Here is a 15,083-nt window from a genome sequence, read left to right on the forward strand (position 1 = left end):
CCCTAGTAATCCTGCTGCACTCAGAAAGTGTTCTGGGATGAAGCCACTCATGTAAAATGAGCAAGATGAGCAGCAAATGAAAGACAAGTTGTGCTCCATACAGACCAGTCAGTGAATGCGACTCATTGTTACATTTAGATGTAGGGATCATCAGCCATGCATTCCACTTACAAATATGGTTCATCTCCTTCATATCCATATTTCCTTTGCAGTTAGAAAACAATTTCTGGGCCAAAAATGGTGGACTTACAGGTTTTTTTTTAAATAAAGCAAGCAAATAAACGTGCTATTTTTGTCACACATAGGATAAAATTCCAGGAATTTATTGCTACGTGTTTTCTGCATTGACGTATCTTATAATACTCACAAAGTGCCAACTTCTAGTTTAAAACTTTGTTCAACAGTTAACATTTCCTTTATTTCCGTCCAAATGCCATGTTACAGTGGGCTTGTGCAGCAATGTAGCAGCAGTTACAAAACATTGAGTATTTTTCTTAGGAGCTTAAAATAAAGATCTGTATACAAGCTGAATAAAAAGATGCTCAGTTAACAGGTCATTCAGCAACTTTAATAAAACATCTTTAGTTGGAAGTTCTGTAATGCTAAAATTTACAACTCAGACAGAAATAAACACTTTCACCCCCATTGTAGTAATGGGGTTCTCATTCTGGCCAAGGATGAGAAATGCAATTTATCAACGTCACACATAAGATCTGCTTCATTTCTAAGAGAAGCAAAGTTGGAAATCATAAGCAAGGAGAGGCTTAGCAGACTAGAGCTGTCAGCCTGTATTAAAAACACCTCCAAGTTTGGCAGAGGAAGTCTGTTTACTACCTTTACTTTTAAGTACACACACTCTTCCTCCCCTCCCACCAAGCACACAGTATAAATCCCATTTCCTTTAATTTATTATAGCCTCAGTATTATTTACAGGACTGCTACAGATAAAGTACAAACTAGTATGAAATTAATGACAGCTTGCATCTTCAGATATGCATCCGATGGCTAAATAAATACCAAGCCAATCCAACAGAATGACCAGGAGTTATGATTCAGAAGCATGTACATCTGTGACCCCAGTTGTTTTCTCACTGATTGTAGTGGATTCATTTAATCTGTCAGCAGTTGTCACCTTAGAAGTAGGGGTACTAGTATCTAAAGTGAATAGAGAGGTTTGTTCTGTGCTTACAGTAGTGCCAGGGTCAACTGCTTGAGTGATAGAGGAAAGCAGATCTGTAGGTGGAGTAGATACATCTGTGATCAAAGGGAACTGTGGAAGTAATTCAGGTGGCATTGTTATCCCAGATAGATTGAGAGGAGGCATGGAAGAAAGGGGTGGCAAACCTAGAAATAAAAAATAAACTGAAGTCACACACCACTTTAAAACAAAAAGGTGAAGTTTTTCCTTGCCTATTCTCTTGTCTATTATGAGCTATTGTTCTGCTCACACTGCACTCTATGGAAGCACAATTGAAATGTAGACTCAAAAGCAACTCAGAAGGCTAGTTTCAAAACCTTAAGTATATACTGGAAATCAAAAAGTCTGTGGATAAAAGTGTTAATGACCATAGACTCTGAGGTAACCAGCCTATATATACCACAGTGTATATTTTTTTTAATGTATTTGTACTACTAATGAGACTTTTCCCACACAAGTTGAAACTGGCAGAAGCAAGAACTCAACAGAATCCTTATTCTGCTTAAGCTTCCAATTTTCTTGGTTACTGAAAATACATACTGAGCAAGCAGTTTTATCCAGGGCCATCAATATGGAGTTAGTCAGTACTTTTTGGCATTTAATCAGGTGGTTTCGATCTCTCCGTCTACTATACAGAAAATATGAACAGTGTCTTTCACTGTGCCCTCCCACATAACTATATACATGCCCCTAATTTTCATAACAAAGTATTTTTGAAGACCATAAATCAGAACAAAGAAAAAACCCATATCCAGACACCTGAGACCAGGAAGATTAGATTGGAGTGGATTATCTTGGGACATTCCATAACTAAACAGAATTGCTTACTGCTGAACAATGGGGGCACTACACCTATTCACCTCTAAGCTCACTCAAAGACTCATCTCATGCTCTGCAAAACTACACCCATGAACATATAGGTTCCACATTTTTACAAAACCAAGCATCTAGTCAGCTTTAAGCTGTATGTACACTTTCATAGGTCTGCAAAAGTTTAATAGTTGTAATGCTGAAAGCAGTAAGAGGCCTACCAGGCTGTATGATGTCTGACAATCCTGCGCCAGGAATTATGTGCTGTGCAGGTAAATTAAGATTGGGCAGATTGGCTAAATTGGGAAGTCCAGCTGGTAATGGCATCAGACCTAAAATTCAAAAGGGACAGACAAATTATAAACGTCAAGAGTGAGTGCCAAATAATTTAAATATTCTTTCATAATTCCTTTAGTATGATTGTTACCTGCTATTCCATTTGTAAAGTGAAACTCAAATTTTTGACTCCTGTTGAAAGGTGCTTACCCAAAATGTAGTAATATCAGGAGTTAGGGCTAGATAAAGTACTGTTCCCATTTCTATTTTACCCCAAAGAAAACATTTTGTATTCAATGGCTTAATTCCCAGAATAAACAAAAAAAGAGCTGAACTAAACATCTATGGATCTATGTTGCACTTTTGTGCTCTCAAACATTATCTGCGTGAGCTAATTAGAAAAGTAGCACAAATTTGTTACATATAATTAACACAATTGCAGGTGCTACCATTTGCTTTAAAAACAAAACCAGAAAAGGCTGCAGTCAAATATACATGATATTCAGAAATTAGAGAAACCTTTAAAATAATTTGCAGAGTCAAGGGTTATACACACAGTATAACAATTGCATTAACATGGCATATTTATTCCCATGCTGTTCTGTAATTTAAACCCTGTCTACTTTTGTATTCCATCTCTCATTTTCTTCCCAAAGAGTGAAGGATATTTGGAACAAGATCCATATTCCTGTGCAAAGTATTTCTCTCAATGAGGCCTAGTACTGAAACAAGTTACTGCTGTAGCAACAAAAACTTATTTGGGTCTTTCCTTCCACTGTTCCTATTAAACAGATGTTTTTAATAAAAAAAAAAAAGATATAAGAAGTACTAGCCTCATAAATAAGTTATTAAGCAATTAAAAAGGGATAGACTCTCTCCAATTTACAAAGACAGTTTTCTTTTCAACTATAAGCTAAGATTAGTGTGACTTTTACATAGGACACTCATAACAGTAAAGCCTATTTTTAGCTGCAAAATAGTTTTTATAGGGTTTTTTTGTTTGTTTTTACAGTTTCACTAGTACAAGCATTTATATAGAAGCAGTTCTCCTGTTGTTTTCAAAATCACGCTTACACTGTTTTGGGAGCACAAGTTGACAGGGTAATTAATGTTCATACTCTTTTATTTAATAAAAACTACACTTTTTAGTGGTTTAACATTTTAACTTTGTAGTACAGGTATTTAGGATTTGTGAATTCTACACAAGCACTTTGCTCTATTACACTTTTCTCCTATATTGAGATACTTTGCCTTTAGTTATTTTTTTTTAGTTACAGCAAGTCTTCAAAATTTGTGAGCTTTATCAGCAGGTAAAAATAAATTATAACTTCTCTTATATTCCAGGATTCACAACTGCATCTTATACCAAAAGTAGGACAGAATTTACCACAAGTCACACATTGTCTATCAAACCTGTCAAAACCTTATTTCAGAATACAAAGACTCAAGTGGTTTATTAACCTGAGGAAATAAAAACATTTTAATGCAGCAGGATGCGTTTAAAAAAAAAAAAAAAATCACTGTTAAATTAATACTCTGTGGAAATACAGCTGGTCTGCCACTGTAAGTATAGGAATTCCAAAATGTTAAATATAATGAAATCAAAACTACACATTTTATGGGAGATAGCTTAATGGATAGTTCTACATCAGCTAAGCAATGAACTGTGGGGTTCTTTTGCAATGATTCATGCTAGAATGACTAACAAAATCAACTGCTAAACTATTCCCTTAACCATATGCAGAATTTTATTATAATGAATAAGCTAATTCAGTGCAAGTATACAGTATGCAGTAAAAGCTTTGTTATTCGGCATCCCCTGGGAATGGGGGATGCCAGATAACAAAATATGCTGGTTAATTGAGCGGCCCCAGCCACTGCTTCTGTGGTGTCCCTTCACCCCTCTCACAGCATCGCCGCCCCTCCCGTGGGGCCCACCCATGGGACAGGGAGACAGGCCCCGCACAGCCTGTTATGCCCCCGGGCCATGGGGGCTCAGCAGCTCAGGCTGCTTTGCTCTGAGCCATGGGGGCTCGGAGAAACCGGAAGTGCCGTGGTGGGCACTTTTGATTTCACTTTATCTTACAAGCAGCATGCTGGTTAGTGGAGTATACCAGCTTGTAAGATAAGATGTCAGATAACAGAACTTTTACTGTATATGTATTCATGTATAGGCTAAGCACATACAGCATGCTGCAACACAAGAGATTACAAGATGATCAAACACATGACATGAGTCAGCATAGCTCATAGAAAGAACACTTCCAAGTTCACGCCATACCTTTGTCTCTTCTGAAGCCAGAAAGCTTCCCTGTGTTGTGCGTTTAGCTATCGCATATAGCAATATTTGTGATAAACTCTGCTAACAGCACAGGTATCTTAGCCCCAGATCCATCAGTAGTTCAGGGGTAGCAGTTTAGATGCTCTCCATCATTTTAGTTGCCCTCTAAACACCAAGGGGAGAGTGGCTTCTCAGCCTGTCTTGCATGTAGCAGTCCTACCCCTAACTTCCAAGAGTTGACCAAAAAAAGGTCAAAAAATGAAAGATCTGACTTGGCATGAAGAAACACTTGGAGTTCAAGCATTAAATGGCAGCTAAAGAACATAATTTTTAAAACCTGAAAGGTTTTAAATACCAAGAAGGAAGACAATTCAGTTGTTACATGTGGGTATATAATGAAGAATGCAGGTAAAATGTTGATAGGGTATCAGGAAAGGGTTCTGACAGTAAGGACTTTCTAGGCTGTGAAAATCCTATTGCTTGAGAACGTATGGATTACATCAGGTGATATGTTAATTGATATGTTAGTAGGGAATCATTTTTCATTGGCCATCTATATATATCCCTGCGTGTGTGCATATATTTATCTATCTGGATAAATCATGCTTACTGCCCGCATATGCGCCTTAAAGCACATAGAACACATCATGACAAAGCATTTTATTTTCTTATTAATTGAGCCAGAAGAGACAAACCTCCCTTTCCTTTCCAACATTTTATACTACATAAGGTTATTTGATATGTTTAATGTCATTACCTGGTAATGTCGTCGCTGGATTAACTGATGGCACTGAAGGGATGGACTGACTGACTTGTGGTGACAGTAATGGTACTGTTGGGACACCTAGTGAAATATACAAATTATATACCATAATTTCTATTATACCATTTCTATGTACGCATCATTTTATCCCATGTCGCAAAGGACAGGTAACAGGAGAATCGGGAGGTGGGGTGGGGAACAAAGATTCATATAATTCTCTTCTTCACCTTTTATTCTACATCAATTTGTGCCACTTTTGTAAGATATGTGATACAAGCAACTTTGAACCCAGGATGTCAACTAGTTTGGAGCCCCTCATCTTCAGGCAAAAAAAATAATACAACATTTCCCCAAAGGACTCTGATGTTAAATGCATTTGGCCCTGATTACCAGAAAATAATTTTGGGGGAGAACAAAGGGAAGATATCTACAAATCATATGACATTTCTATGAACAGCTTTTTTCTAGAAAATTAACTGAGAAATACATATTTCTGAATGACAGAAAATCAACAAAGTATTAATGCATTTCAGTAGGGAACTATTTTTATACATACCTGTATTGAGTACAGTGCTGATAGTGGTAGGAGTTGAACTAATGGATAGTCCTGACAGACTCTGTTCAAGTCCTACTGTTCCAGGTGGTATTGTCGGTGGAGGATTAACTGAAGACAACTGAACCTTACCAAAACAGACAAGTCTTAGTGCTTGTATTTTTGTTTTCACTGTAATCCATGATGAAAGTATAAATGTTGCTCTACTTCAGTAACCACTTAATCAAGCCACAGAAATCATTAAAACTTACCTCTGTAAAACCATCTTTAAGTGGGCTGATAGGTGCACTTGGCAACTGTCCTGGAAGAGAAATTTTCTTTCCCTCTTCAAAAGGACGTGTAGGTATCCGATGTAAATACCCATAGCCAATGCCACAGCCTAGGCTTTTAAAATATGAACATTTAAAAATTAGACTGACAAGCCAGTCTGAACTTAAGTCATATTATCACTGTGGACCCCACAACAACAAATTTAACAATGAACTTGCCTCAGTGGAAAGGAACCACTTCTTTCACTCCTAAAAACACAAGTCTTGCGCTATAAAACGTATTTAGAGTTGAGTGAAAAATAAAGCTTTTTGTACTAATGTTAACTAGACAGAAGTAGCACCCATGCATGTCACTTGCAAACATCTCTTATTTACTAGACTCATCTTTAACAGTGCATTACAGCATAACTACAATTTCAAAATTGCTCAGAAGTAAGACTTGATGTTTTGTTCATTTTTAATTAGTTGATTTTTGTGTTTAGCTGAAAAAACCCAAAACAAAAACCCAACAAAAAACCCCAAAACAAACAAAAAAAACTCCACAGGCCAAAACTAAAACAGACCTTAAAATGATCAGCATATAATTTTTCTTATTAGCAGGAATACTTGAGCCAATAACTCTCATTATGATTGTACAAAAATCAAACCTAATAGATCCCTATTTATAACTGAGATAAGTACTGCTGTAAACATTATGATCTTCTGTTTCATTAAATAATCTTACCTGCCTTCCCCACCCCAGGAAGAATTTGGAGTAATCACCACCTCCCGACAATTATCTGTATCTGTGTTGTACACATAAAGTTTTAATGGTTTTGCTTCATGTGTTTCGATAAGGGAGAAGAGATCTTCAGACTGCAATGTAAACACAGGAATATTTCAAAATCGGGGGGGTTTGGGTTTTTTTTTTTTTGCATTGTAATTTTAGTATACCTAAAATCATGGAGACTGGCATCTTATTGCCCTCAATCCTGCAGAGCACAAGTGCTAAATATATAGCCCATGTGCTGGATCTGGCCCACAAAGCCCCACCATCCAGTCCCCAGTGCTGTCCCTGGGTCTGATCGGACCCACAGGAACAACAGCACATGACCCTGGCTTAAGGTTGATCCACGGGCTGAATGAGAGCTCTTCACCTATTCCTCCCCAGCATACCTGATCCAGAGGCTTCTGCTCTGGCCAGACTGCACTGTGGTGCCCACTCCAGCCGCTCCAGGATACATACCCCACACAGCCCACGTTCCAAACTGGCCAGTGGCTGCCAGATCAGGTATGCTGGGGAAGGGGGAGGGCCCTGGACATGACAGTCTGTGGTCCAACCCCATTGCACTCATCTAGCCTGCAGGGCCACATAAGTTTGACATCCCTGCTATACAGCATGGCATTTAGGAGACATTTAGTGCAACCCTGAAACTTTATCACCTACAGCAAAGTTTAACATGCAGTATTGTTTTGTTATCTACATCAGACTCAAAGATAAGTTAGCTTCTACATCTGGTAAGACACCTCAAACTACATATTAAAGTTAACTACAAAAATAAGTGCGCAGATTTGACTTTTAATACTGGTTATTAATAAAGCTTCCCAACTAATTGTATACTAATCCCATTTGACTGTATGAGGGACCTTTATGTAGTGCTCTGAACACCAGCTGTGTGTGTACTCTAAAAGGGCAGGCACTCAGTGTCAGAGCTCCTCTCCCCAAGTGGCAGTTTACTGTTAGCATTGGACAAAAGGAAATATGGGGGTTAATATAACACTGAGGCCATTCTAATATTTCAGTCATTGGCACTAACCTTAATTTTTGCTGGATGCGGCATGGGTGGCGTGAGGCTCCCAAGGGAAGGAAAGCAGTCTGGGGAGCCCAGAGCCCGCTTCAGATAGCCTGTATCCACCCTGTCCCATGCACAAATCTGAAGGGCATATGCCCCATCGTCCTCCTCTCTGGGGGTGCACACAGTGGCAGGGAGCTGGCTACCCTTCTCCCCATCACTTATGGACAAGGCTCCTGTGGCTGTCCTGCTCCCCACCCTAGTTCCAAGCCCCATGCACCGCCCCACCTGGGCAGTGTCCCCAGGCCTATCCCCTGCCTCACTCCCTCCCTCAACTTCTGACCCCCCTGCTCCCCCCACCCCTGCAACTTCTCTGGAGGCAGCCAGAGGAGCTGCTTTTCACTGCTGCCTGGGGCTGAATTCCCAGCCACATACATGTGGGTGCGAAATCTGAGGGGCATATGCCCCACCGTCCCCCTCTTTGGGGGTGCACACAGTGGCAGGGAGCTGGCTACCCTTCTCCCCATCACTTATGGACAAGTCTCCTGTGGCTGTCCTGCTCCCCACCCTAGTTCCAGGCCCCATGCACCGCCCCACCTGGGCAGTGTCCCCAGGCCTATCCCCTGCCTCACTCCCTCCCTCAACTTCTGACCCCCCTGCTCCCCCCACCCCTGCAACTTCTCTGGAGGCAGCCAGAGGAGCTGCTTTTCACTGCTGCCTGGGGCTGAATTCCCAGCCACATACATGTGGGTGCGTGCAAATGTGCACGTGGTGCCCCCTGCATCCTGCAGCCCCTTGCAGGCTAGAACTCTGCCAGCCTGCAAGGGGAAATCAGTTGTTTCCCACATTTTTTCATGGTGAATAGAAAACCCAAGTCCCTGCATAATATTGTGAATCTGGGACAAATGCAGTCCCAGAATCATACAGGTCAGAACCAGGACATGATGTTCCCATTTTGGAATTGCCCCACCCAATTAGGGAAAGGTGGGACTCTTCCCAAGGAGGGCCCCCATGCATTCTATGCCTATGATTTAAGTAAATGTAATTCAAAGTTCATGTATAAATACCTCATTCATGACTGTGTCTGCTCCAATGATATAGTCACTATGGGGCCGAAGACCAGCTAGAGCAGCAGGAGAATTTGGTTCTACTTCCTAGTTTCAAGATATGAAGTCACAAAGTTAAATATTTTCCTCGTTTTAGAAAAAAGTAACCCCCCCCCCACACTTTGGGCTAAAGGAATCAAGGTGCCTGGTAAATGGACTGGATTTAAAAAACACAAAACAGAAAATGTCTAATTAAACTCCTATGTTATTTCCATCCTATTAAGATACCACAAAACATTCAAAATTCCTATTACAACACAATGCACAGAAATGTAAGATATGATAATATTCCCCGAATGCATGTTTTCACTGAAACAGAATCACCTAACACACAAACACTTTGTTCCCAAGAGAGGAGTGAATGCTTGTTAGTTTCAGCTAAAATTGTCTTTTAAGCAATACATTTTTGCAGTCAGAGAAATCTTTGAGATACTTTACATACCAACACATGCCATACGTTTTCATTGGCTCCATCAAAGCTGCAGAAACGAATGCTCACTCCCAGCAGGCCCTGTCCACCCCACATGTTACTCGGAGTTACTGATGTTTCTCTCAGTTCCAGTGTCTTGCTACTGTACACCAGCATTTTTACAGGCTTTTCAACATTTGCTTTCAACAGATCCTTAAGCGTGTCATTGTCTTTATTCTGGAAACATACATAAAACAAACCTTTGGGCTTAGTGCTTAACAACAACAAATGGTCAATTCTGTAATGCCAGGTTCACATTTCCAAGACCTATAGAAAATATATAGCAAAGATTCAAAATATTTATTTCACAGCAGCTGCTGTAATTTTATAAACTTTCTATTCCACTAGGTTTCCTATGAAGTGAAATTTTAGAATTTCTGTACTCACAGTAATATTTATTTTGCATTTTAAATGTGCACAAATGCAAAAAAAAGATAAGCAATCCAAGCTAAATCTTTGTGCTTTGATACTGTAGTAATTAGGCTTGCTAAACAATGGTATCTTCTTACTTAGTACTTCTGCTTAGGTTGGGGGTTAAAACATCAGTTGCAGGGTTACTCTATTTAATGAGAAAATCAGGAGCGTTTATTTACTCCAAAAGTGCAAAGTAACAATGCCTTCTAAACTTGCGAGTAAGCAAGCATTTAAAAATACTTTCCAAGTGAAATAATACTCCTATAGCAAAGAATCCACTAACTTGCATTATTTGCTTGTTCAAAAGCCATATTAGAGCCACAAATCTGGCCCCAATTTAAATTTGCAAATGAAAGCTTCCTTTTTGAAATAGTAAAAAAAAAATCATTAGACCCAAAACTGACATGATTTAAACTACAATTGTTAAATTTAAGTCTTCTGGCGAAACTAATTACACGGTTGACAATAGGGGCTGAAAATGGAAAATGAGTAGTCAAAACCTAGACTTTCTAGTTGTAAAGAGCTAATCAAAGTCTGTGGCACTCGGGAGCCAGGATCAGGGAGGAGAGGAGGAATCCAGGCACACGTGTGTCCTGCATGCACGTGTGCCCCCTTACCTGACCAGAGGCAGAGGCGGACGCAGCAGCAGCGGAGCATCAGCTGATCCCCCTGAGGTAAGTGGGCGAAGGGACTGGACACAGCTGAGCTGGATCCGGAGGGGAAGTCCCCTGGATCCCTCTTAGCTGAGCCAGTAGGGAGCCGTGCCGCACGAACAGAGTGTACAAATAGGCACGCTCTGTAAAAGCGTGCCAGCATTTGCATCTACGTTTGCGCCGGCGGGCGAGCAGGAAGGGCTACGAAGGAGACTCCTGCTAGGGCAGGGTGAAGGCACTGCACTAAGCTATAAATAAACAGTAACTCCTACGATGGTGTCGACATGGAGTGCTGCTAGGGCCCCTGCCCCGGGGGCACAGCCTACCCAGGGCTTGTCTGAGGCCTCCACCCAGACAGAGTCCATGGGGGAGCTGGCATCCCCCCACTCCCTGGCCTGCAGGGGTTGCCCCCACACCCGTCCTGCAGGTGCCCACCTTAGGGCCCTGGAGGTGCAGGTAAGGGAGCTCCAGGAGGAGGTTAGGAGGCCGAGGGGAATCAGGGAGGCGGAGGATGAATTGATGGTTATTTCCTTTCCCTGCAGGGCCACACACCCAAGGAAGAAGCACCTTGGGAGGTGCTCTCCACTGCAGAGTGGCAGATGGTCACCTCCAGAACCAGGACAGCTCACAACACAACAGTACCAGTTCCTCCAATCAGGCTGGAAAACAGATACGAGGCCCTGGAAACACTGGAGAAGAAGAAAGGAGAGGAGGCAACCAGAGAGGAGGCAACTCCACACTCTCCATGATCTGAGCAGGCCAAAGGAGCCAAGCAGTCCCAGAGGAGAAAGTGTCGAGTGATCGTCATAGACAACTCCATCCTGAGAGGTACAGAGGGCCCCATCTTTCGCCAGGACCCTTCGACACACGAGGTCTACTGGCTACCCGGAGCAAAGATTCAGTTTGTGACAAGGATGATCCAGGCCATGATCCAGCCCACTGATTACTACCCCATGGTTCTAATCTATGTGGGTACTAATAATGCAGCCAGGAGAAGCCCTGATCACCTGATGGCGGACTACCACGCTCTGGGGGGCATGCTGAAGGAGATAGGTGCACAGGTGGTATTCTCTTCCGTCCTACCAGTGAGCGGACACGGAAGACAGCACAAGACATGCATCACAGAGACCAACTGGCGGCTTTGGGAATGGTGTCTTGAGGCGGACTTTGGCTTCCTTGACAACAACCTGCACATCACGATGAGACGTGCTTGGATGGGATGGGCTTCACCTTTCCCCTAAAGGTAAGCATGTGTTCTCTTCTAGGTTGGCGGATCTCCCCCTGACGAGCCTAATTTAAAGCCCGCTGGAGAAGGGGAAGATGAGGGTGGAGGAAGCCTTGGATCGCCAAACCAAGCAGCACCCACAAGTACAGCCCAGCCCGCATTGTTCAACATCTTCATCAGCAACTTGGATGAGGGGGTAAAAAGCACCGTGTTCAAATTTGCTGATGACACTAAGATATGGGGGGATATGGGCAAGCTAGAAGGAAGGAATAGGCTACAATCGGACCTAGACAGGTTACAGGGGTGGGTGGATGAGAACAGGATGGGTTTCAACACTGACAAGTGCAAGGTGATACACCTGGGGAGGAACAACCGGCACCATACCTACAGGCTGGGGAACTCCCTTTCCGTCAGTGCAGAGGCAGAAAAGGATCTTGGAGTCATCGCTGATGCCAAGAAGAACATGGGCCAGCAGCATGGGGATGCAGTCAGGAAGGCCAACTGTACCCTGTCATCCATCCACAGATGCACCTCAAGGAGGTCCAAGAAGGTGATCCTCCCCCTCTATGTGGCACTGGTGAGGCCTCAGCTGGAGTACTGAGTCCACTTCTGGCTGCCGCACTTCAAGAGGGATGTGGACAACACGGAGAGAGTCCAGAGGAGGGCCACTCACATGATCAGGGGGCAGCAGGGCAGGCCCTACAAGAGGCTCAGGAACCTGAACCTGTTCAGCCTCCACAAGAGAAGTCTGAGGGGGGATCTAGTGGCCTGTTACCAACTAGTCAGAGGGGACCACAGGCACTGGGGGAGTCCCTGTTCCCCCAAGCACCACCAGGAGTGACTAGAAATAACGGTCACAAGCTGGCAGAGGGTAAATTTAGATTAGACATCAGGAGGCGCTACTTCACTGTCATGGCGGCTAGAATCTGGAACCAACTTCCAAGGGAAGTGGTGCTGGCTCCTACCCTGGGGGTCTTTAAGGCAAGGCTAGATAATCACCTTGCTGGGGTCATTTGACCCCAGTAGTCTTTCCTGCCATGGCAGGGAGTCGGACTTGATGATCTGCTCAGGTCTCTTCTGACCCTGCTAACTATGAAACTATGTACAAAAACTGTTTCAGGATCCTAACTATAGGCTATAAAACATTCACACTTCACTTTAACAGGCAACTATTTAAAAAAAAATGAACCTTGCGATTCTGACAGCTGTCATAATGGTGCTTCAAGTTTACTCTGGCTTCAGGTGCTAATTCTTTGAAGGAACTGGACCAGTGTTTAGTGCAATGGCTCTAAGTACAGACAATCAAGAAGCTCAACATTGAATTGATTCAGTCTTCACAGGTTAGCACAGATTGAACCAATAAGCAAGCAAACAGACATTCACTGAAATGCAGCCACATGCTTGCAGTGGCTTAGGCCAGAAGCTGGGGGGCATTAGTGCATGCCTCCTTACTCAGCTAGAGCAAACAGCCTGGGAGAGAGCTAGCCTGCCCACCCCATGAAGGGGGCTTTCCTGGGTGAGGTGCAAAGCATCCTGGGATGTTGGGGAACTAACTATAGGTTAACTTGCACCTGGAGGGGATCTGGGACAGAAGTTGAATAAACCAGTTTAACCTAAATCAGTTAAGTCTGATACTACATCCATCCAGGTTTATCTTAAACTGGCTTCAGTCATTTTGAAAGTGGTTTATGTGCACTGAACTTAGGTTGCATTACAGATTTGAACCAGTTTCCAATCACTTACACCAATTTATGTTTAATTTCTGTCCCTAGCATTAGAGCCTCACTTTGATCATGGGAGCTCTGAAGTACTTCTGAATTTTTAAATCTCTGCTGACAAGTCTGCATAGATGCAGTTTCACTATTTTACATTACAGATAATGGAAGACAAGATAGGCATAGAAGAGTCGCATCATCTTTCGGAAACATTTCATAGATTTCATAGACATTAGGACTGGAAGGGACCTCAGGAGATCAGCGAGTCCAGCCCCCTGCCCAAAGGGCAGGAAGTCAGCTGGGGTCATAGGATCCCAGCAAGATAAGCATCCAATTTACTCTTGAAGGTGTTCAATGTAGGTGCTTGAACCACCTCCGCTGGCAGACTGTTCCAGACCTTGGGGGCTCGGACAGTAAAGAAATTCTTCCTTATGTCCAGCCTGAAATGGTCTTGCAGGAGTTTGTGACCGTTCGACCTCGTCATCCCTTGGGGCGCTCTGGTGAACAGACGTTCCCCCAGATCCTGGTGGTCACCCCTGATAAACTTATAGGTGGCCATCAGATCACCCCTGAGCCTGCGCTTTTCCAGGCTAAAGAGTCCCATGGCTCTCAGCCTGTCATCGTAAGATCTGTTTTCCTGACTTCTGATCATGCGCGTGGCTCTCCTCTGGACTCTCTCAAGCTTCTCCACATCCTTTTTGAATTGTGGAGCCCAAAACTGGACGCAGTACTCCAGCTGCGGCCTCACCAAGGCCGAGTACAAGGGGAGAATGACGTCCCGGGATTTGCTCGAGAAGCATCTATGGATGCACGCCAGCATTTTGGTCGCTTTACTAGCCGCAGCATTGCATTGCAGGCTCATGTTCATCTTGTGGTCAATGATGACCCCCAAGTCTTTTTCTTCTGTAGCGCTAACCAACGTAGCGCTGCCGAGCCTATAAGGGTGCTGCAGGTTTTTCCTCCCAAGGTGGAGAACCTTGCATTTTTCGGTGTTAAACACCATCAGGTTCTCGTCTGCCCATTTGCTGAGCTTGTCCAGGTCAGCCTGGATCACCCGCCTATCTTCTGGTGTGGATGCTTTGCCCCAAAGTTTGGTGTCATCGGCGAACTTGGCCAGCCCACTCCTGCCTCCAATGTCCACATCGTTAATGAAGATGTTGAACAGTATGGGTCCCAGGACAGAGCCTTGAGGGACCCCACTGGTCACAGGGCACCATGATGAGTGACTGCCATCAATCACAACCCTCTGGGTCCGACCACGAAGCCAATTTCCCAGCCAGCGGATAGTGGTGGAGCCAAGGCCACAACTGGCCAGTTTGGCCAAGAGGTGATCATGGGATACCAGATCAAAAGCTTTTTTGAAGTCAAGATATATGACATCAATCTCTTCTCCCTTGTCCAGGTGATAGGTCACCTGGTCATAGAAGGAAATGAGATTGGTCAAACAAGACCTACCCGCAACAAACCCGTGCTGGCTGTCCCTTAGAATGTTAGCCTGGGCCAGTCCCTCAAGGATGGCCTCCTTAATAAACTTTTCTAAGATCTTCCCCAGGATAGAAGTCAGGCTAATGGGCTGTAG

At 43.3% G+C, this 15,083-nt stretch overlaps 1 protein-coding gene across 1 annotated transcript in view; it reads right to left on the reverse strand.

Annotated features, from left to right (window-relative positions):
- Positions 1 to 287: 287 nt before the first annotated feature.
- The window catches only part of GORASP2 (golgi reassembly stacking protein 2), a 32,710-nt gene continuing 17,914 nt past the window's right edge, over positions 288 to 15,083 (reverse strand). Inside the window, exons 3-10 of the mRNA XM_090045488.1 lie at positions 9,471 to 9,674; positions 8,990 to 9,076; positions 6,875 to 7,005; positions 6,133 to 6,265; positions 5,885 to 6,008; positions 5,323 to 5,409; positions 2,230 to 2,340; positions 288 to 1,344 (exon numbers count right to left, since the gene is read on the reverse strand). Coding sequence (XP_089901614.1) covers positions 1,046 to 1,344; positions 2,230 to 2,340; positions 5,323 to 5,409; positions 5,885 to 6,008; positions 6,133 to 6,265; positions 6,875 to 7,005; positions 8,990 to 9,076; positions 9,471 to 9,674 — 1,176 coding nt within the window. The 3' untranslated portion in view covers positions 288 to 1,045. The remainder of the gene's footprint in view (positions 1,345 to 2,229; positions 2,341 to 5,322; positions 5,410 to 5,884; positions 6,009 to 6,132; positions 6,266 to 6,874; positions 7,006 to 8,989; positions 9,077 to 9,470; positions 9,675 to 15,083) is intronic.

The sequence above is a fragment of the Crocodylus siamensis genome, chromosome 4 (genome assembly GCF_052110815.1).
Source record: "Crocodylus siamensis isolate JL-2025a chromosome 4, ASM5211081v1, whole genome shotgun sequence".
Lineage (NCBI taxonomy): Eukaryota > Metazoa > Chordata > Crocodylia > Crocodylidae > Crocodylus > Crocodylus siamensis.